The sequence below is a fragment of the Hemiscyllium ocellatum genome, chromosome 26 (assembly GCF_020745735.1).
Source record: "Hemiscyllium ocellatum isolate sHemOce1 chromosome 26, sHemOce1.pat.X.cur, whole genome shotgun sequence".
Taxonomy (NCBI): domain Eukaryota; kingdom Metazoa; phylum Chordata; class Chondrichthyes; order Orectolobiformes; family Hemiscylliidae; genus Hemiscyllium; species Hemiscyllium ocellatum.
Window position 1 is genome coordinate 13195558 of NC_083426.1, and position 22783 is coordinate 13218340.

The 22783-nt window shown below is 39.1% G+C and overlaps 1 protein-coding gene across 2 annotated transcripts in view; it reads right to left on the minus strand.

Annotated features, from left to right (window-relative positions):
* Positions 1-22783, minus strand: part of LOC132828345 (S-adenosylhomocysteine hydrolase-like protein 1) — a 90714-nt gene that overhangs the window by 9061 nt on the left and 58870 nt on the right. For both annotated transcript variants that reach the window (XM_060845368.1, XM_060845369.1), the window contains exons 4-10: positions 22047-22147; positions 20108-20210; positions 14752-14846; positions 11140-11246; positions 4826-4942; positions 3854-3917; positions 1796-1884 (exon numbers count right to left, since the gene is read on the minus strand). In XM_060845368.1, the coding sequence (XP_060701351.1) occupies positions 1796-1884; positions 3854-3917; positions 4826-4942; positions 11140-11246; positions 14752-14846; positions 20108-20210; positions 22047-22147 (676 nt within the window). The remainder of the gene's footprint in view (positions 1-1795; positions 1885-3853; positions 3918-4825; positions 4943-11139; positions 11247-14751; positions 14847-20107; positions 20211-22046; positions 22148-22783) is intronic.

Consider the following 22783-nt stretch of genomic DNA (forward strand, 5'->3'; position numbering starts at 1 on the left):
AGGTGAAATATTTCTTGGCTAAAAATATACACAGTTTTGCACAATGTCTCACCAGAGTTCTACGTAATTGCAGAAAGGCTCCCTTACTCCTATTCTCTAAACACTATGCAATCAAAAGTAACATACCATTGCCATCTTAAATTTGCTTTATATACTTGCAATTTAACTTTGTGATTTACTTGCATCACCAGAAGTTAAATGTAGGTCAACCAAAGGAAGCTGATTGGTTAACAGAAAAAGTGGCTAACAATCCAAGGGATTATTTAAAAGTTAACTGTACAAATTTTTGTCAGAACTTCTATCACATAATGAATGTTTGGTTCATACCAACAGAGCATGAAGCCATTTTGTCATGTGATGTGGTGATGCCAAATATTAGTCATTCTATTATATTCTTCAAACCTGTTTTCGACCTGCCAGGATTCTCTTCTTCCCAACTGAAGTCACTAATTTATTCAGAGACACAATACCACTGGTGCCAACTGCCTCTAGCACACTACCCAAGTGACCATTCCGCATGTTACCCATGAAATCACCTGCATGGAGAACTACTGCTGAACACTGTCTGACTCAACAGCGATCATTGGATTGTGCTCAAGAACAGGACAATGTTTCTCCTTCTCTGATCTAGGGGAAATACTATGGCTGACCATCAACTAACAACAGGGGCAGAAGGCTGAACCTAGGAACATGATAGCTAAACAGCATTCAATGAATAAGAATCACTTTTCAGATGTAAAGTGGGGGCAAGTTAAACCCTTTTCCCATTACACATGGTATATGGAAGCCCGTTTTTCCTTACCAACCTCTTGTACTGCTCCATAAATCTTAAAACAGCAAGTGATGGTTCTAGCTTCAACCAGAAGCGAAGTATTCAATCAGTCCTAGAACTATTTCATGGATCAACGGCATTTACTTGTAAGTAAGTAAGTAAAAGATTTTCTATATGATAGATTGATGGCCAGGTAATTTACTGAACAATTATTTAACAAGTATCAGTGTAAGTGCATCCTTCAACATGACACAAACCAGAGGATCTAAGGTCCGGTCGCTGGTTTATGTACAATTAGCCAGTGTGTCTTCTCTGGAGCACTAAAACTGGCTTAGATAGGTTGGCATAGAAAGAAAAAAAAAGAAAACAGCAAATGGTTATCCATAGACACCTTTTCGAAACAGGGCTTGGATTTTAGATAAGGAAATGCCACATGTCAGCGATGATGTCCTAGACGACGAAACTCCACTTTGACCTTATCTTCAGAAAAGAACAAACACTCACTCCCCCATGACCCCCTCAAAACAAATCTGCAAAAATTCATAAAGGAATAAAGTGTATCTTTTATATGTAGACTCTCACAACCAAAAGGTTCATGTACTTTTTAAAATAATCCTTTTCTTTTGTATGATATCTGCAAAATTGCCTGCTGTTCAGTAGAAGATACAGACTGAAATAAATTAATCTAACCACATCATTTGTAGCCTACAGTATCCTGGGAATTAAGGAAACACTCTTTTGCTAAATATTTCCTACACAATTCAACTATGATCAGAATTGAGAAACATCTATGAGATTGACATCTCAGAGGAAAACACAGCTAAAAATCTAGTTAGCTAAATAATGCAGAAATTAATTCTTAACCAAGTATCCACCATATCAAGTGCATGGAAATAAAATCTCATCACCTCGGTGGGTGGCTCAGTATCACCTTACAGGCTCTATTAATCCCCAGTTCACTTAGTGAAAACAGATCAAGGTTGGGCACGTAGCAGCAATTAACTTTGAAAACGGTCACCTTACCAGGCCTGTAAAGCACAAATTGGATCAATTTCTGTCACATAAACGATAGCACCCAGTGCCTTCAGAGCAGCGCAGCAACCTTTCCCAACCTATCAACACATATCAACATGAAAAAGAATTGCTTTATTATTAGTTTTTCCTTCACAGTCCTTGGCCTCAAGAAACAGCAGATACAGGCTATAGAATTATCTTATTGCCGCCAGGTTTACTGCATATCATTTCAAAAGCAAAGCTTAAAAGATATTTGAGGCAGCTGCAGAGAATACAACGTTTAAAAAAAAGAATAGAAATTTGAAATGAAAACTGCAAGTACGGGAAATGTGTAGTGTCAACCATTATCTACATAGAATTAAAGAGATGATACAACAAAGAAAGTGGCCATTCAGCCCAAGTGATCAAGGTCATCCCTCTTCATCTAATCCGGTCAGTCAAAACTTCTATTTTTTTTAGATTAGATTAGATTACATTACATTACTCAGTGTGGAAACAGGCCCTTCGGCCCAACAAGTCCACACCGACCCGCTGAAGCGCAACCCACTCAGACCCATTCCCCTACATTTACCCCTCCACTTAACACTACGGGCAATTTAGCATGGCCAATTCACCTGATCTGCACATTTTTTGGACTGTGGGAGGAAACCGGAGCACCCGGAGTAAACCCACGCAGACACAGGGAGAACGCGCAAACTCCACACAGTCAGTCGCCTGAGGTGGGAATTGAACCCAGGTCTCTAGCGCTGTGAGGCAGCAGTGCCACCTGCTTTTTTTTTTAAAAAAGGCCCGGAGAAGGAACTCTGACTCCTCACAAACACAAGCTTCCTCCCCCTCCAGCCACAGAAAAACACGGCAACGGGGTGGTTGCTCTGGCCTGCCATATGACCGACACCTGGCTTTGCCAATCGGATTGGGAAGACGCTATGACCGACTGTAGATTAGACCAATCGGAGTTAGGGACCTGCCCATTCCCATTCCTTTCACACTCATTTAATCGACCACCCCCTTAAAAACATCGGAATGAAAAAGACAAGCTAATGGATAATGTAAGAACTTCTTTCTTTGCACTCAGTGTGAAAGTACTTCTTTTTTAACAACTGAAAGACAGCATTTGTTCTTTATTTTTGAACAGCAATTTCTTCTGATCTGACATTCCTAACCACAGAGTTAATAACACTGCTTTTTCTCCCCTCTCCAAGTTAAGATCCGGTAAAGCAAGATTCTTGCTGTTCTAATAGTTCTCCCTGCACAAAGAATATGCTACACCTGCAGCTGTGTCTGCGTTCCTAGGCTGAGTGACAGACACAACATGCCCAGTTCTACAATGATCATTCTGTCAAATCTGGAAAATAGGTCAGAGGGTGAGAAACAGGCTAATATTTCTTTTGAAAATGATGCATTCTTTTTGATGGACACGCTCACTAGGTAAAGTATGCGAAAACAAGAAAGCTTCTTTATAAAGAGACATATCAGCAATAGGCTCCACACATGGACATTGACAACGAAAGAAGGAAGAGGTGACGGAATGCTTAGAAGAACCTTGAAGAACACTCCTAACACCAAAAATATTACTGGGGTTACTTCAGTTTTGCATCAAAGAACATAAGGATATTAAAAGCATTGCAATAAAATGAATCATTTTGCTACCTGTTTGTGACAGTTTCTTTCCTACTCGCAGAGAAACATCAACTTTCAATACTTTCATATACTAACAGCTTGCTCAGACATCACAACACTTCTTCCACTTCTGTACAATTGCTGAAACAGCACCAATAACACTTTCCACATCAATAGGAATGTGACCTGACAGCGGCTTACAAATCAGATAGCGCATATTTACACAGTGATCACACAAAAACTAGAACAATCAAGATCAGTAAACTATAGTCAACTGGAATTGTGTAAATCTTTTAAATTTTTACAAAAGCTGAATTGCAAACAGGACTATGAAATTTAAAAAAAGCCCATCAGATGAATCGGGTAAAATGAAAAGCCTTTGAGTGAGTGATTTTTCAGAGTCTCTATTTACGTATAGAGGTAGTAGGGCTTAGGTTTGAACATTACCTCTCCGTATCCACACACGACCACTTGCTTCCCACCAAACATCACATCTGTTGTTCTCTTTAAGCTGGCAACAGAACACAGAATAAGGACATGAGATTCATAGTCGTTGAACTGAGAGCGCACAGCAGGTTTGTAACTTTAATCAAAATAATGATATGAGATGCAATTTTTTTTAAACCATAAATTCCTCTTGGTACACAGGGGTTTTTTAAGTCGGTTACAGTGTTAAATGATTTCTGACTCCCCTAACAGCAGAACGAGCTGATGTTAAGCTGGTACAGCAGAATGGATGCCAAGAAGGCTTATGTCCCTGAGCTGGAGAAGAAACAGTGTGTGTTGAGTGTGTTAGTAGTAGTTGGGGGGGGTCAGGGTATGGAAGGACGTACTAACACTCAGCAAACTGAATAGATTCCAAAATCAAAACTGGGCCTCCCCCTCAAAAACACTAAAGGATTTCTAATCAAACAATCAAACCAAGTAATACCAGGTACTGCTTGGTAATTATTGAAATTATTCAACATGCCCCAATGCTATGCAACATTTTATCTACCCTGGAGATTACAAACTCTCCCTTGGATGGCTAAGTAAAGCATAGTTCAAGGAACATGGGCTCAGACTGGATAGTTGAGAATTATTCAGGGGACAAGAAAATATTTCCTCCTCCACCTTCCTTCAAAGTAGTGGTCACAGTGAACAAGCACACGAGTCCTTTAGACAAATCATGGTTCATTTTATTGTACATGCATTGATCATCTTAAATTGTCAACATTAACAGAACAAGCAAACCTCATCTATTCAAGGTTTTTGCTGTAGATTTGTAAGCAATCATTTTAGTTTGTAACATGGAAATATATTTAGACACAAATGCACTCCTGTTTCTTGTTAAGAGAATGGCACACATACAAAAATAAAGTTAATTATATATAAAACTTTGAAATCAAAAAAAATAAATAGAACCACCATATTCCTTACCCATCCAAGATGGACTCTCTGCAGCAGTAGAGGTTATCAAATTTCTGTTTGGTAACAGAATCATTCACATTCATGGCTGGAACACATAGCTTGCCTGCTTTAGACAATTGATACAGTCTGAAATAAAACAAAGATAAACCTTAACACATGGGTATTTTTTCTAATCTATGATAGATGCTAAAGATATAGTTATAACGTGAATGCCTGTGATACACAGTTGATATCCTGTCTTGTTCCATGTTCCTTTTTAGCTCAGTTTGCATACACCAGAATACATTCACAGCAGAATCAAGAGAAGCCACGGTGTTTCTCACGTATGCACACCCATTATCTCACCCCAATTTAGAACCTATTGAGGTTAAATCAAATGCCTTTGCAATCGCCTTTGGGTCAAAGAGAACAGAGGAGGTAGTAAACAACTGCAGATGCTGGAAGTCAGAGTCAATAAAATGTGGAACTAGAAAGGCACCACAGATCAGACAGCTTCAGAAGAGAGGAAATAAAAAACCGATGTTTCAGGTCAGGACCTTTCATCAGGACTTTCCTGTTCCTCTGAAGGTGCCTGAACTGCTGTACCTTACCAGCTCCACAGAGGAGATCTTTGCTAACTCTCCTTTCGGTGGGTCAGCAATCTCCACATTAGGTAAAAAGTTGCACAGGACGAGGAGATTATTCAGCCCAATGAGTCTGCACCTTTTCAAATTCCCAAAGAGAAATCCAATCAGTCTTACCACCTCGGCTCCCAGCCAAATCAGTCAGTCAGTCTTAACACCTCCGCTCCTAGCCAGTCAGTCAGTCAATCTTACCACCCACCTCCCATCCAGATTTTCGTTACTATTTTCTGTATTTTAAGGCAATTCCCTTCAGAACACCAATTTGAATCTGTACCCATTAAATCAGGGAGTGCATTCCAAATTCTACTCATTCATCCTGTAAAATGTTTTCCTCACCTTGTCTCTGGTTCCTTTACTGATCAATTGTTAAGTTAAATCTGTAACATCTTATTTTTAAATCAGCCACTGGAAAAAAAAATTCTATTTTTGTTTCCTATCTAAATCTTTCAAAATTTTATATATCTCTATCAAATCTCCTCAGGCTTCCTGCCTCCAAGGACAGTACACCCACCCAATCTACAAAGCCAATACATCCTTCTGCTGCCGCGAATGGGAAATTAAAGACACAGCAGGGTCAAACTACACAGATTAAGCCAATTTTCTTTTGTTTTTGCCTCTTAATAAGGACTATTGAAATCCCACACATTAATGCGAAACATTTTACAACCATGGTTGCGTCCGACAAATGTACGTAACTTAATTATATAAACAGTTCCACTTTCTGAACCTACAAATTTACCAAACCCCTACACCAGCTCTTCAGATGTTCTCAAAGGCTACCTTTTCATTCTCACAAAATCATTTATGAAGTTTAGTCATGTTTTACTAGGGCTCTGTGTATTTATACCCACAGATATGGTATTTCTCTCAAGAGGCAGAATTAAAGTAATTCAATATCCTCAGTTGTCAATCCCGACTAAACTAAAGAAATCACTAACCTTCTAAACACCATAAAGAGGCAGCGATGTTTGGGGGCAAGGCTGAATTACTGGCCCATGTTGCAGGAGTTGTAACAAGGGTTATGGGAACTAGTTCAGGGATTGCTTTCAATTACACCAAGGGAATATCACCTGCCTGTAGGAGTTGATGAGTATTTGCAAGAAAGATGCAAGTATAGAGTGGAAGGGAGTGCATTATTAAGGACATCTCAAACATGCCCGAGTTCAGCAGCCTTCCCTATAAGGCGCCTTGCATTGAAATAAATGCAATGTAATTCTTCACAGTTACTTCATTCTGACTTACTCTTGTCTGTCTTTTCTAATTAACTTGATCTTTTCAGAATCAAAGTCAAGCTCATCTACTTACTGCTTCTTTCCTTTCTCCACGCCCCTTGTCTAATAATTCAGTCACCCTTAACAGAATTACACTTTCCACTAGGATACTGGTCCCTTTTCAGAACAGGTGAAACCCATCCTTTTTGAACAGGTCATTTTGCCCCAGAAGAGATCCCAATGATCCAAGAACCTGAATCTTTGAATATTACAGCTGCAAATGTGTTGCTGGTCAAAGCACAGCAGGTTAGGCAGCATCTCAGGAATAGAGAATTCGACGTTTCGAGCATAAGCCCTTCATCAGGCTTATGCTCGAAACGTCGAATTCTCTATTCCTGAGATGCTGCCTAACCTGCTGTGCTTTGACCAGCAACACATTTGCAGCTGTGATCTCCAGCATCTGCAGACCTCATTTTTTACTCTTTGATTTATCTCCTTTATCCTTTTATTCGGTCCCTCATTCAAGCTTGGCACCAGGAGTAAACCAGATATTACCACCCTGGAGGGTTTGTTTTAATTTTTTTTTTAACCTAACCTCTTATATTCACTCTGTAAAGCCTTATTATTTTTTTCCTAACTATGTCGTCCCTACCAATGTGCACAATAACATCCAGTTTCTCACTCTCACCTTTAACAATATGCTTCAAAATGTTTTGAGATATTCTTAACCCAAATAAGGCTAAAGATATTCTAAGAGATTCTAGAAGTACATTAACAGTGAAAGAGCAATGAGAAAGAAGGTAGGACTCCCTTAAAGAGGTTGTCTTAGCAGATGGGAGAGATATTAAGTTAATATTTCAGGTCAGCTTTTACAGTGGAGAGAGAAATGGAGGCTAGAGAACTCGGAAATAAATATTGACATTTTGGAAACAACTCTTTACAGAAGTAGTAGTGCAGGAGATCCTAGAAAATATAAACATGAAGATAACTCTCCAGCACCTCATCTAACGTATCCCAGGATGTTTTGGAGAGTTAGGAAAGAAATTTCAGGGCCTCTTGTAGAAATATTTGGGGTGAGGTGCCAGATGACTCGAGAATATTGTGCCTTTGTTTAAGGGTTGTTAGGAGAAACCTGAGAACTATAGATCTGAGAGTCTGACTTCAGTAATCGTTAAGTTGTTGGAAGTGATTCTGAATGTGAAATTTATTTGTATTTGGAGAGGCATGGAATGAGTAGGGATAGTCAACATAGTTTTGTCCAAAATAAATCCGATCTCAAAAACTAGATTAAGTGTCTTGAGCAAGCAACCAAGCAGAGGGAGGACAGAGCTGTGGACATGGTTTACTTGGACTTCAGTAAAGCCTTTGACAAGGTGCCGCATGGTAGACTAATCACTAAAGATAGGTCACATGGGATTCAGGATGAGCTTGCCAACTGGACAAAATTGGGTCAAATGGCATGAAATAGTGGTGGAGGATTGTTTTTCAAATTAGAGGCCTCTGACCACTGGCATTCCACAGGGATCCTTGCTGGTTTCACTTTTGGTTGTCATTTATTTAAATAATGTAGATGAGCATATAGAAGGCACGGTTAGTATGTTTGTAGATAACACCAAGATCGGTGATATAGTGGCCAGTGAAGAAGGTCATCTAAAATTACAAAGCCATCGTGACAATTGGGTCAATTGGCTGAACAGTATCAGATGGAGTTTGATTTCAATAAATGCAAAGTATTGCATTTTGGTAAAAACAAACAAGGACAGGACTTATACAATTAAAAGTAGGGCCTCGGGTAGTTTTGTAGAGGGAGAGGGAGAGGGAGAGGGAGAGGGAGAGGGAGAGGGAGAGGGAGAGGGAGAGGGAGAGGGAGAGGGAGAGGGAGAGGGAGAGGGAGAGGGAGAGGGAGAGGGAGAGGGAGAGGGAGAGGGAGAGGGAGAGGGAGAGGGAGAGGGAGAGGGAGAGGGAGAGGGAGAGGGAGAGGGAGAGGGAGAGGGAGAGACCTGGTATTCAGACATAAATAGAATGGTTAAGAAGGTGTTTAACATGCTTGCCTTCATTACTCATAGAAGACAAGATATTACTTTTGAGGTTGTGCAAGACATTGTTAAGGCCTCTTCTGGAATACCATGTCCAGTTCTGGATGCTCTGCTAAGGTGAAGAGATTTCCAGAATGTTGCCTGGAATGGGGTGTTTGAAGGAAAGACTAGGGGATATTGGCTAGGACAGTTTTCACTGGAGTAGCAGAGGTCGAGGAATGACCTTATAGAGAGAGAGTTACAAAATCATGAGGGCTATGGATAAGGTGAATGGTAAGTGCCTTTTCCCTAGGGCAGGAGATTTCAAGACTGGGGACATTATTTTTAAGGTGAGGAGAAGAAAAATTTTTTAAAAAGACAAAGGGCAATGCTTTTTTTTGAAAGAGAGGTTCATGTGCCGAATGAGTTTCCACAGGAAATGTGGATGCAGATACAGTTACCATGTTTAAAAAAACATTTAGATTAGTACATGAATAAGAAATGTTTGGAGAGATATGGGCCAAGTACAGGCAGGTGGGACTAATGTAGTTTGAGATTATGGCCAGTTACGGAATAAAGGTTCTGATTCCATGCTGTACGATTCAATAGGAACGACGGGAAGGAGGAGGCTGCAAAGGGATTTGGTGGAATGGAGAATGCAACAAATTAAATGGGCTAAGGAGGAAGCTACAAAGGAGATAAAGCACTTTTAAACCTGTCAACAAAAGTATATTCAACCAAAAGTCAAGAAAACTTGAAATCACTATTGAAATAATTTCCTTGTCAATGAATGCTGAATTTCTGGTTTAAGGTTAAATACACTCAGGATACTACAAATGATGAACTGAAAAGGGTAGGAATTGCTCATTAGAATGTTTCACATATACATTTAGTTGTGCAGAAGGTGTCTTTGGAATGATACTTTATTTTCATAGCACAAATAATCTATGTGCATTTTAAAATCTGAACTAGCCTAGGTTCAAAGATTTAGTCTTGAAGGTCAACTTATTTTTAGAGAATAAGTAAACAAGCATTTTAATTGCTTTTCAGAATGATTGAGTAAAGGAAAATTGACTGCTCTATCAAAAGCACACACTACTCAATAAAGTAACCATGTAAATAAACAGTGCGTTTGCCTTGTATAAATTTTCAGTTTGCCTCATGTCTGGAGGCAAGGATTCACAGCTCTCTGTTCAGCAACACTCCCCAGGAGCCTACCATGAAGTATATGGAAGTTCTAGCCTCATTTGCCTTTCAAAAATGCAACACTTCACATTTATCAAAAGCAAACTCCGTCTGCCACACCCTTGGCCCATTGACCTATCTGATCAAAGGTCCAATTGTACTGAGGTAGCCTTCTTCACTGTTCACTACACCACCAATTTTGGTTCCACCAGCAAACTTACTAACCATTGCTATGTTCATACCCATATCATATATATAAATGACAAAAAACAGTGGACCCAGTACTGATCCTTGTGGTCCACCGCTGGTCACAGGCCTCTAGTCCTTCGTGCCTGTTTTTATACAATTGGCTAGCTCTCCCTGTGATCTATACTTACTAACTAGTCGATAATGTGGAACCTGGTTGAATGCATTGAAGTCAATATAGGCAACATCCACCATTCTACTTTCGTCAATTTTTTTTCATAACTTCAAGTAATACTCGAACATGTTAGCGAAAGATGATTTCACACATATAAAGAACATTGGTATGTGTAAAGTCATCAAATGAGAGAAAAGTATGTTTCATCCAGGAATGCAATAAGTCATGCCATAAATGTTGCCTTTAGAATGAGACAGCTCAGAAACGTTGCATAAAAACTGCCTATACAAGACAGAGTCGCTATGCTTCCCATTACAAGCTGCAATTGGGATTTCACACCTTGAATACCGTAGAAGCAGCTCAGATCCTTAAGCACTAAGCTGCAGAGAGTGAGTGGCCTGGTGGTATTATCACTGGGCTGTCAATCAGTACCTAGGTCATGTTCTGGGAATCCAGATTCAAAACCCACTATGGCAGAGCATGGAATTTAAATTCAATAAAAATATCTGGAATTAAAGAGTCTAACGATGACCATGCATCCATTGTCAATTGTCAGAAAAATCCACCTGGCTTACTTCAGGGGAGAAAATGCCATCCTTACCTCATCTGGCCTACATGTGACTCCAAACCCACAGTCATGTGGTTAACTCCTAATTGCAATCAGGGATGGGCAATAAATGCTGGCTTAGCCAGCGATGCCCTCATCCAGAGAATGAATTTAAAAAAAACACTAAGTCACCTATTGGTACATTTTTGGTATTCTGGACAGCAAACTTGAGCACCAGTGATCCCAGCCATTTTGGTCCCCCATTAATTATTGATAGCACCAGTATTTTCTAATCATTACCGCTCGCTCTCTTTTTTACCGAAGATTTCTGATTATGAGACGAGATTTTTCTTTTTAGCTAAAAACTTTCAACATTCCCACCTGTGAACACCAGTCACACTCTCCTCTACAATGCCTCTGATTTTCTTAAAGACATTGGGATATTTCTTATAGACCCAGTGAGTCAAATCTCCACCATCGTCCAGTATCTAAGAAAAAAAAACAGAAAAAGTTGTGTCACTGGCTTTTGCATTTGTAAGAAAATTTATTAAACGTTTAGGCTATGAGAGAAGGTTAAGGAAATTAGGTGGAGTTTAGTTGTAGGAAAGCAGACAAGGTGAATACTTGTTTCAGCTCATGACTTTGATCAAGTTTCTGTTGCATTACAGTTATACATCCAACACTTACTGGACAGGAGCTTGGAAAATTTTACTTACATACTTTATAACCTAAAATCGTCAACAAAAGCTTTTTCTTAAAAAAAGAAAGCAGTTTACAAAATCTTTGATATTACCAGACTTTGCACAAGTGTCTCTGGAATCAGTTATCTCAGTCAATGTTATTCAACAGAACAGAAAAGGAATAATAAACTTTCAATGTTAATTTTCACCTTGGAAAAGTAAAACAAAGGTTCAGGGGCCTATAAAATAATTCTTTGATAAGATATCCTACAAGAACACATTAAATTAATCTCAAATCCTATAAAGGTCAATCCTCTTTATACTCCTCTTTTAACACAACCCCTCATTCCCAGACTTTACAAGTCTTAAATGGTAATACAACCTGAAAAATCCCTATTGATGAGTGCATTCCATAATATTTCCAAGCAGCAAATTTGACGTAATAGCAGAATATCTCCTCCTGAGGGCACTATTAAACTAACAGCTACTGTATTTAAAATTTTGTACTTTTAGGATTGTCACTCAAATTCCCAATGGTTAAGGGTTTTTTAAACATGAAAATACAATGTTTCAATAATTATATTTCAGAGAAATATACAAAAACCTGCAATGAAGTGAAATGGATACCTTAGGTTTCAAAATGCCTTTGTATATCCTTTTGCAGCCTAATTTTAAAATCAATAATTACTGTATTGTGAAACCTATTTATCTTTTGTAAAGTTGAGTTATATTATTTTTTCAGGCTATCTAATCTCCTTAGTCCAATCAAGAAAAGCTTAGTCACGTCAGAAAGTCTAAAGAGTCAAATAATTGGATGTTGGCTTTCCACTCCTCAGGTTTATTCCATCGAGGCCACATTACCATTTGAGAAAGGGAATGGGAAAGGTTAAAGAGTTGTAACTGCCTGCATATTTCCTAATGGCTTGTGAATGACAGGATGTACAGAAAGAGAACAAAGGGTATCAATGATTTTTCAAAGAAGGATTTAGTACTCATTAAAAAGGGTGAAAGCTGTTTGATTACTACAATCTTGTAATTAGCAAGCAAGCACGTGAAACACCAGGGTGATTTGGAAAGCTTTACAGCTCATTCACCTCAACTATAATTTTAAGTACACTGTCCTTTAAACTCTGGAACCTGAACTTGAAATTTGTCCTAACGTGTGGTATGAAAATCCTATTTCAAACACATTGGAACCATTTGCACCCACATACAGATACGTAATATCAATATCATTCGGTGCAGATCCGACAACCTGCGTGTGAGAACACGAGTAATTGTTGTGGGAAAAATACCACAAAATTCCATATTGCCACAATCTTTTCTAAATGGATTTAACAAAAATGCAGACAAAAAAAAAGTTTCCCAACATAGGCACTTTTCTCTTTGTTTAAAAGAAGAGAAAGGCATGTACATATAGTCATTAAAAACAGCCTTTTCAGTATTATCAATGGGGCATGTGCTAGAAGGAAGTTAGTAATGATAACTGCTTAAAAAAAATGGACTTGCTTTCAAAACTTCTCATCTTTCACCCATCAGAACACATGTGAGAACACCACATTCACACCGAGAGTCATAAAAACATACAACACAGAAACAGACCCTTTGGCCCAACTCGTCCATACTAACCAGATATCCTAAACTAATCTAGTCCCAATTGCTAGCACTTGGCCCATATCCCTCTAAACCTTTCTATTCATATGCCCATCCAGATGCCTCTTAAATGTTGCAATTATACCAACCTCCAACACTTCCTCAGGCAGCTCATTCCATGCACGCACCACCCTTTGTGTGAAAAAGTTGCCCCTTAGGTTCCTTTTATATCTTCCCCCTCTCACCCTAAACCTACGCCCTCTACTACTGGGCTTGCCCCACCTCAGGGAAAAGACCTTATCTATTTACCCTATCCATGCCCCTCATGATCTTATCAACCTCAATAAGGTCACCCCTCAACCTCCAAAGCTCCAGGGAAATCAGCCCCAACCTATTCAGCCTCTCACTGTAGCTCAAACACTGTGGCAACATCCTTGTAAATCTTTTCTGAACCCTTTCAAGTTTCACAACATCCTTTCGACAGGAGGGAGACCAGAACTGCACACAATATTCCAAAAGTGGCCTTACCAATGTCTTGTACAGCTGCAATATGACCTCCAACTCCTATACTCTATGCTCTGTCCAATAAAGGAAAGCATACCAAACACAGCCTTCAATACCCTATCTAGCTGCAACTCTACTTTCAAGGAACTATAAATATGCACCCAAAGGTTTCTTTGTTCGAAAACACTCCCCAGGATCTTACGATTAAATATATTAGTTCTACTCTGATTTGCCTTTCCAAAATGCAGCATTTCACATTTGTCTAAATTAAACTCCATCTGGCATTCCGCAGCCCATTGGCCCATCTGTTCAAGATCCTGTTATAATCTGAGGTAACCTTCTTCACTGTCTACTACACCTCCAATTTTGGTGTCATCTGCAAACTTACTAACTGTACCACCCATGTTCACATCATTTATATAAATGAAGAAAAGCAGTGGATCCAGTACCGATCCTTGTGACACTCCACTGGGCACAGGCATCCAGTCTGAAAAACAACACTCCAAACACTACCCTCTGACTTCTACGTTCGAGCCAGTTCTGTACCCAAATGGCTGCTTTTCCCTGTATTCCATGAGATCTAACCTTGTTAACCAGTCTTGAGAAACCTTGTTGAATGCCTTACTGAAGTCCATTTAGATCACGCCCACTGCTACGCCTTCTTCAATCCTTGAAAGGGTTCATTAATTTATATTGCACGGTTTCTCATGCTGTGTAAATCCTTGTTTTCTTTGAAAAACTGGCATTCTGGACTCTTTCCTGATGAATGCAAGATTAAACTCTTTGACAACAATCTTTGATAGTATGTCTCCTCCCAAAGTAATACTCAAGAACTGTCTAACCAACTACAAGTAATGATAAATTTGTAAAAAAAAACACATGGGTTACAGCTCAGAATAGTGTGTACAGTTTTTCATAGTTCATTTTGTAAAATGGTCTATAAAGCCAGCATATCAAGGATCAGAAATTATAGCTGCCAAAAGAGGTTTGAACTATTGGGACTATTCCACAGAGTGAAGGCAGCTGAGAGAAGATTTAAGTGAGGTTTTAAAAATCTGAAAAAAAGAGTTTGGTATAGTGAGTAGTGAAATACTATTGCCTCTGACTAATGAAAAAGAGTGGGAATTTAGGAGAAAGTCTCAGAGCGTGGACCTCTTTCGTGGAAGAAACTCCGATCAGAACTTCCTGTAGTCAATTAGAAAAATAACACATTTACCATATTTGGTTGCCAGCCGTTCATGTTAACACAACAATCGATGCACCACCAGAAATCATCTTCGGACTCCCCTTTCCAAGCAAACACCGCAAATCCTGAAGCAGTGGGTATGAGAGTAGGGAGTGAAAGAAAATTAATAATTATGAATAAATGCTTGGATATTTGAAACTTAGCTGTAACAAGCTTAAAAGAATTCAAAACTGGACACAGTTCGATTTCGTGACCATTCATAGACAGACACACACAGTTGACTGAGTGACCGTACATAGATTTTCCATGATTATCAGATCACCACTTCCAAAATATGTGATGCAAAAAGCTTCTCAGCAGGAAGGGTAATAAATGAATTAGGCTCCCCAATGTTCAGTGTGAGAACCTAAAAAGGATCAGCTGATGATATTACATGGGTGAGAGCATTTTACTAAGCTTGTAAAGACCAACATAATTAAATTCACTGTTCTACTCAACATTCATTAGATGACATTTTATAAACACCAAGCATGCCTGTTAACCATATCTAGTTGGTCAAAGCACAGAAATTTTTATCAAATTGACAAAGAGAGTACTAATGCAACACAACGCCAAAGAGTCAAACTTGATTTGAAATGTTAGCTCTATTGCCCTCCCCATAGATTATGTCAATGCACTGCATTTCTCTACCACTTTTTAAAAAATACATAACTATTCTTTCTTTAAAAAAATATAGTGGATAAACTGCAAATGATATAGTCAAATTAGAAATAAACTGCACTTTAGGAACTCATTTGACTGGACAAAAGTGGTCAACTGCAGTGCATTTGATCTTGGTATTGAAGAATAATGACTCTTCTTTTCTTCCTTAAACCTTCATTTTAAATAGACAGTACTATACATTCATGTCTCTTCTGAAGTACAGCATCATTGAAATGTAGCATTGCAAAAGTATTATCCTCTATCAACCTCAAAATGCTTAATTGGGCTTAAACCTACAGGCAAATGTACACTTTGGTTGTTTAATGTGTTATGATCATAAAAGTTGACCATGACTTTATACACAGACAAGGTATTTTAAATAAATGAAGACTTGCTTGTAATAACATTAGGCTCGTAACAAAAGTAGAACAAAATATTGTACATAATTACAAAAAGTTTAATTTTTAAAAAAGCATGCAAATGAAGAATAGATTAGCTCTAATAACAATTGATGAGCAGGCTGGGGAGTCCTTGGGGGAGAATTTTTGTTTTAATGAAAACAGAAAATCGCTGTTTATATCTCCTTAAAGGCCCATTAGTAAAATCATATCTCAGGTTAGCATGCTCGAAAGTCAAATATTGAAGTAGGTTCATTAAGTGCCTTTAACAGAGAAGGAAAATGAAAAGTCTATCATCTTCATGAAAGGAATTTCAATTCAACAGATCTAACCGATTCACACTTACCTATAAGGCAATATATCACCTACTAAAATCACAGGACTAGCTGCCCATTTAAAATTTAATAGAAAGCAAGAATTATGCCGAGACAAACCTTGCATCTGTTCAAAAGATGTGTTCATAATTTTAGTGCAGCTACATGCATAGCCCTGCCCACAGTTTTTTACCAATAATTTCTGTTTACACAAAGTATTTTCTCTCAAGTACACTCCCATAATTTCACCATTCCTTGTTCCAGTATCGAAATGAAATGGAGTGGCTTTTTTTTTGCTCTTCAAAAGAAGAGCAGCAGAATCTGGATCCCAGATCAGGGTTTCTGCTTAAAGCTACAGTTTGTTGCTGGGCTAAGACAATGGACTCCCCCCACACTCCCACCATGCACTGACCTTCGAGGGTGTGGGAACCTCTGGTATCTGTACATCTCGTGACAACTTGCCTGCCTCATCAAATACTGAAGCAATTGGGATCTCTTTTTCTTAAACAAAAAGATCCTCCGCTCAATCTTAGGAATTTTAACAAATGTCACATACGGAAAATAATAAGTACATTTGGTTCTCAGCCACTGCAGTTGGCTACCAAACCAGTGTTAGTTGCCAAAAAACTCAGGACATTACTTCCTCAATCGATTCAATTTAAAAAATATATCTTTCCATTATTCTTGCTTGTCATTTCTTGACTACTTTCTAGTTAGCCTAATGTCAACTTCTTTAAAAAAAACAAGAGTGGAATGTGCTACGGGTGAATGGGTTCATCACTGCCTTCAACTTTTTAAAGACGCTTTTATGTTAAATGCATAAATGGAGACAAACACTCTGAAGCTCATTACAGGCAAGATAACTATATTTACACTACATTAGGGGCCCTACAGTTTGTTCCTACAGGTCTTGCAGATTTTGCTTCAGTGGTGCTACTGCAACCAATCTGTGACCTGACAGAGCATTCACACACAAATTTCAGCATTGTATTTAAAGTGGACACCACTGGTATGGTTAGAACCCCACTGCTGAAGTCGAGTTTTGGGATTGGACTGTTTCCAAGTCCACATTTCAGTGCTTGAGATATACATCAACTGTAATGTCAGTTAGTTGGGGAATGCTCACACAGGCCACACAGCAACTACAGTTAGAAGAAAATATTTTCATTGAAATGAATAAAAGTTGTTAAGCATTCAGACAGCACAATGATGTCGCAGAATTCTACAACTGACAGCCACAACTACTTTTGTCTTCTCCACACTGAGGCATTTCACTGCAACCCAGATATGGCAGAAAGCACTGCAAAAGAAGAGAATGGTATTTGAAATGTTAAAGAATCAGGAAGCATTAGGGAGCTAAATTAGTATGGGCAGGCACAGTTTTTTTTAAGTTTAGCTGTACATGTTAATGCAATTCCAATTCATTCATAATGTAGATTTCCAAAGCACCTTTAATAGTGAAATGCCCTGATGCAGTTCACAGAGGGTATTATCAAGCAAAATTTTACACCAACCCACTCAAAGAAATATTAGGATAGATTAGTTTTCTTCAAATTCATTTATGAGATGTGGGCATCATCAGCTGGGCCAACAGTTACTACCCTTTCTATTTGCCCTTGAGAAGGAGGTGGTGAGTTGCATTCTAGAGTTGCTGCAGTCCATTTGCCGTAGGTAGACCAACAACACTAAGGGAAGGACAACAACGCTTTTGAGCTAGTGATATGGGAGAAATGGGGATATATTTCCAAGTCAGGATGGTGAGTGCTTGAGGGAGAATTTTCATGTTGTGGCATTCCCATGTACCTGCAGCCCTAGTCCTTCGAGACGGAAGTGGTCGTGGGCTTGGAAGGTGCTGCTTAAGCAGCGTTGGTGAATTTCTGCAGTGCATCTTGAAAATGAAACACTGTTGCTAATGAGCATTGGTGAAGGAGAGACCAGATATTTGTGGATGTGGTACCCATCAAATGACTGCTTTGTCTTGGATTTTATCAAGCCTCAAGCATTTTTGGAGTTGCGCTCACACAGATAATTGGGAATATTTCACAGTTCTAACATGTGAATAGTGAACAGGCTTTGGGCAGTCAGGAAGTGAGGCGGTGCAGAATTCCTAACCTCTGACCTACTCTTGTAGGCGCTATTTATACAAGTCTGAATTAAAAGTTTATAGTCAGTCAATGGTAACTCCCAGGATGTTGATAGTGGAGGGATTCAGTGATGGCAATACCACTGAATATCAAGGAACAATAGTCAGATTTTCTCTTGTTAGAGACGGTCATTGTCAGGCATTTGTGCAGCTTGAAATATTATTTGCCACTTTTCAGTTCAAGCCTGGATATGGTCTGGGTCTTGCTGCATTTAGACATGGACTGCTTCAGTATTTGAGTAGTTGCTGAATATAGAGCAAACATCCCCTCTTGTGCTCATATTAATGAAAGAGCTGAAGCAGTTTGGGCCGAGGAAATCACCCTGAGGAATGCCTCCAGAGATTCTTGGAACTGGGATGACTGACCTCTAATGACCATACCCATCTTCCTTTGTGCCATGTATTTCTCCAACCAGCAGAGGGCTTTTGCTCGGCTCCCATTGACTAGTTTTGCTCGGACTCTTCAATGTCAGACTTGTTTAAATGCAGCCTTGACATCAAGAGCAGTCACTCTCCTCTCATCTATGGAATTCAGCTCTTTTGTCATTTTGTTTTGTCTAAGGCTGTAAATGTGGGGAAAGTGAGGACTGCAGATGCTGGAGATCAGAGCTGAAAATGTGTTGCTGGAAAAGCGCAGCTGGTCAGGCAGCATCCAAGGAGCAGGAGAATCGACGTTTCAGGCAGGAGCCCTATTTCAGGAATGTAAGGCTGTAATGTGGTTCGGAGCTGTGGCCCTAGTGGAACGTCGGCAAATGGGACTGAGTGGGGGAGAAATTGGAGGAATACGGATTACTTATTATTGTAGACGTAGGGGAGATTGCAAAAATAGGGAGGGGTGAAAGCACGGAGGAATTTTAAATAAGACGGGGAATTAGAAAGTCAACGCAGTACAGAACAAGGAGTTATTTGAGGTCAGTGAGCAAAAACTGATTAGCAAAATCTCTTTACCAAAGTTTGGAAATGCATACAGTATTTTGAGCAAGCTCAACCTTACAGAAGATCAGAAAGTTTTATTTTGACAGATTGCTGATAAAATTAGCACAGTAGATTATTTAATTGCCACATTACGTAGGCTCGCTGCAGCTCATTTTAAAATGGACAGATAGGAGTGGGAGTAGGAAGGAGGTAACAGGCAGATGAAAAGTGCTTTCAGGGACTAAACTACAGATTTGTTATTTTCCACATTACTCAAGTCTGGTTTTTTACACAAACAGCTGCAAGGTATTTTTAAATATACATAGCCATGTCAACCTTTTACTTATGATCTAAAGGTCACTACCTGGTTCAAGATCATCAGTGGAACAGGCAGGACAACACTCTACATGATTGCCCCGGAGCTAAAATTAAATTAAATAGACCATGGAAAAGCAAATATTGCAACAAATCCAAATATGTTCTGTGCGACTGCAAGGTTTCACGTTTTGACACAGAACTTGAAATACCACAATCCTAAACTTCACCTTTTTTAAAAAAAAAATGTTTATTTCTCAATATACTGATCAAGCCGAGCTTGGTAAGCAGGAAGTTATCACCAAATTGCAAACACAAAAGCTTTATTTAACTCTGTAGAAGTGGGATATGTTGATACTTAATCGCACAAAACAGTGTACTGTTTTGCACTCTGATAACAGCAATTTGCTATTTGATCTGGAAACCTGCATAATATCATAATTCCAGCAGTGAGGGCTGATTAGCTCAGTTTGCCAGAGAGGAGAAAGTGAGGACTGCAGATACTGGAGGTCAACATCAAAAGAGTGGCACTGGAAAAGCACAGCAAGGAAGTAGGAACATAGAAGCATGAATTTAGTCTAAGTAAAATATGAACATACCAGCTTCAGCAAGTGCAGCTGCAACCTCATTCTGTGTGGAGTAAATATTACAGGCTGCCCAGCGACATTGTGCTCCAAGAGCTCCCAAGGTCTCTATGAGAACCTGCAGCAAGCATATAAAGAAGGGTACATCTTGAAGTCATGAGAAAACCCATATAAATGGAAACTTTTATTTTAGAAACACACAATTAAAACTAAATATATTATAATGAGACTCACAATGTGGATATAATACTTTAGCTAAATCCAATAACCAATTCTGTCAACAAAGAACATTGATAGGACATTAAGAGTATGACACTATTTTGGTGGAAGGACAGAGTCATTTAAATGAATACAAAATAAACACGTTCTATTAGGAACCCTTTCATTATACATAATGAACAACAGAACAGCACTTATAAAAGGTGCAAATAAAACTGGTCTGAGCCTTTGCTCTCACTGTTCTGAATGCCATTTGTTGCTCTTTATTGGATAATGAGTACATCAATGGAGCCACATGAACTGCTTTATTCTGGAATTATGGTGGGATGATTTACTTAATCCAGTTCGTTTAATTATGAGTTCATGATGACTAGGCAAGAGCCCAGCATCCAGAGCTACGGCATCCCTCTAAAGCCAACAGAAAAAGCACCCGAGTTGCTGTTTAAATTTCAAACTAACTGGAGAGTTAGACTGACCACTTCTGTGCAGGCTACTGCAGTGAAAATATTTATTAGACACCTCTTAAAAAAAAATACAATTCCCATACGTACCACAATCGAAGATAGCAACTTTTCAATGTAGCCAAAAGATCCACTCCTTATGTTTTAAAACCCATTTATTTCATTTGTGTAAAGCTGCTTTGAACCCTTATTTTGTCTAAATCTTTCTGCCCTTGCAACTGAGCTTCTCATAACTTGGGTGTAAATATCTCACTAAAAACTAATCTCCTGACAGAAAATAACAACAAAACTGAGATCTCAGTTCTGAGGAAGGATCACTCAATGAAAAATGTTAACTGATTTCTCTCTACAGATGCTGCCAGACCTGCTGAGCTTTTCCAACAATTTCTGGTTTTGTTTCTGATTTACAGCAGTTCTTCCCGTTTTTAAACGACATCTTTCTGACTTAAAAATTACTGAACCCCAAGAGAAAAAACAGGGCTTTTTTTTCAATTACATTAGCTGCTTTCACGCTGATAGAGAGCACTTTTGCTGTATTGGTCTTCTGAATTGAACCTGCTTCAGCACCCTATTTCTCCATGCCATAAAAGATCAAGTTAGTAAAATACTTCAGCAATTGTCTCAACAGGTGGCTTGTCTTGTCATTTATCTCCAGTCACAATTTGATAGAAGTGCTGTTTTGAGGCACTTCTTAAAATTTTGGTTCCTAAAAATAGCAACTTTCAGAGAAGTGAAAACCAAAAGCCCATTGACCTCAATTTTAGAACAAATTCCAAAATAATACTCGAACTCTTCATTATCTTAACCATGGCACTTGTACAGCCAGTCCATTTCACTGACTATCCCTGAGTCTGTACAATTTCTGATTTTCTCAGCAACGGCTTTCTGCACCAGACAATTTGGGAAGCTCAGAAATAAGTTTATGATGTCTGACCAGTTAGTGGGCGGCACTGCTGCCTCACAGCGCCAGAGACCCGGGTTCAGTTCCCGCCTCAGGCGACTGACTGTGTGAAGTTTGCACGTTCTCCCCGTGTCTGCGTGGGTTTCCTCCGGGTGCTCCGGTTTCTTCCCACAGTCCAAAGATGTGCGGGTCAGGTGAATTGGCCATGCTAAATTGCCCATAGTGTTAGGTAAGGGGCAAATGTAGGTGTATGGTTGGGTTGCACTACGGCGGGTCGGTGTGGACTTGTTGGGCCGAAGGGCCTGTTTCCACATTGTAAGTAATCTAATCTAATCCACTGACAGCTACTCAAGTTACTGTACCAGTTACTTACCGCAGTTTGAGCAGTGATGTGGGTGCAGCCCACAATTTTGGCTCCAGCTAGTGGTTTTTCACCCTGTGCTCGTTTTCGAAGTGCCACAAGAGCTGACATTTCTAGAAGAAATAATTAGCAATTATCAAGTAACCAGTTGAACTAGTTGAAAGAAGATAATTTGCTAATTACACAGTTTAGTTAAATCAGATAGAAAAAGACATCATGGCCCAACGCAACGGTGCATAATATCATTATTACAAAATGTATTCTAGAAAATTTTTAGCCAAAAACCTAGAACAACTGCAGACAATCAGCTGACCTGAAGAAGAGTGTCGGGAGGTAGAAAAATTGGAACTTCATCCAACAAGCCCCAGAATGCCTGATTATTCTATATCACTGCATTTTATTACAGTCATCAACTATTGCAATACCCATAACTTTAGGGTTTACTTCTTTGGTTTCAGTTACAATGGTCCTGCATTTGAGTGGTTTATTTTGCACATTGTTGAAATGTGAACAGCAGACCAGAAACCTGACACTAGAAAAGCAAATGCTGCATCACTTGTCCTACCTTCAGTGTCTGTTATTAATATTTACAATGAATTGCCCAAAACACCGCAGGAAACGGAACAATTTAACTCCACATAAAGGTCAACCAGATGCTGGCATTGAGGGGGAAATGGAAAATAAGTTTCATTCATCCTTCACTACCAGCCCATCCTTCCCTTTCCTCTGCACCTCCGCAGCAGTATTAT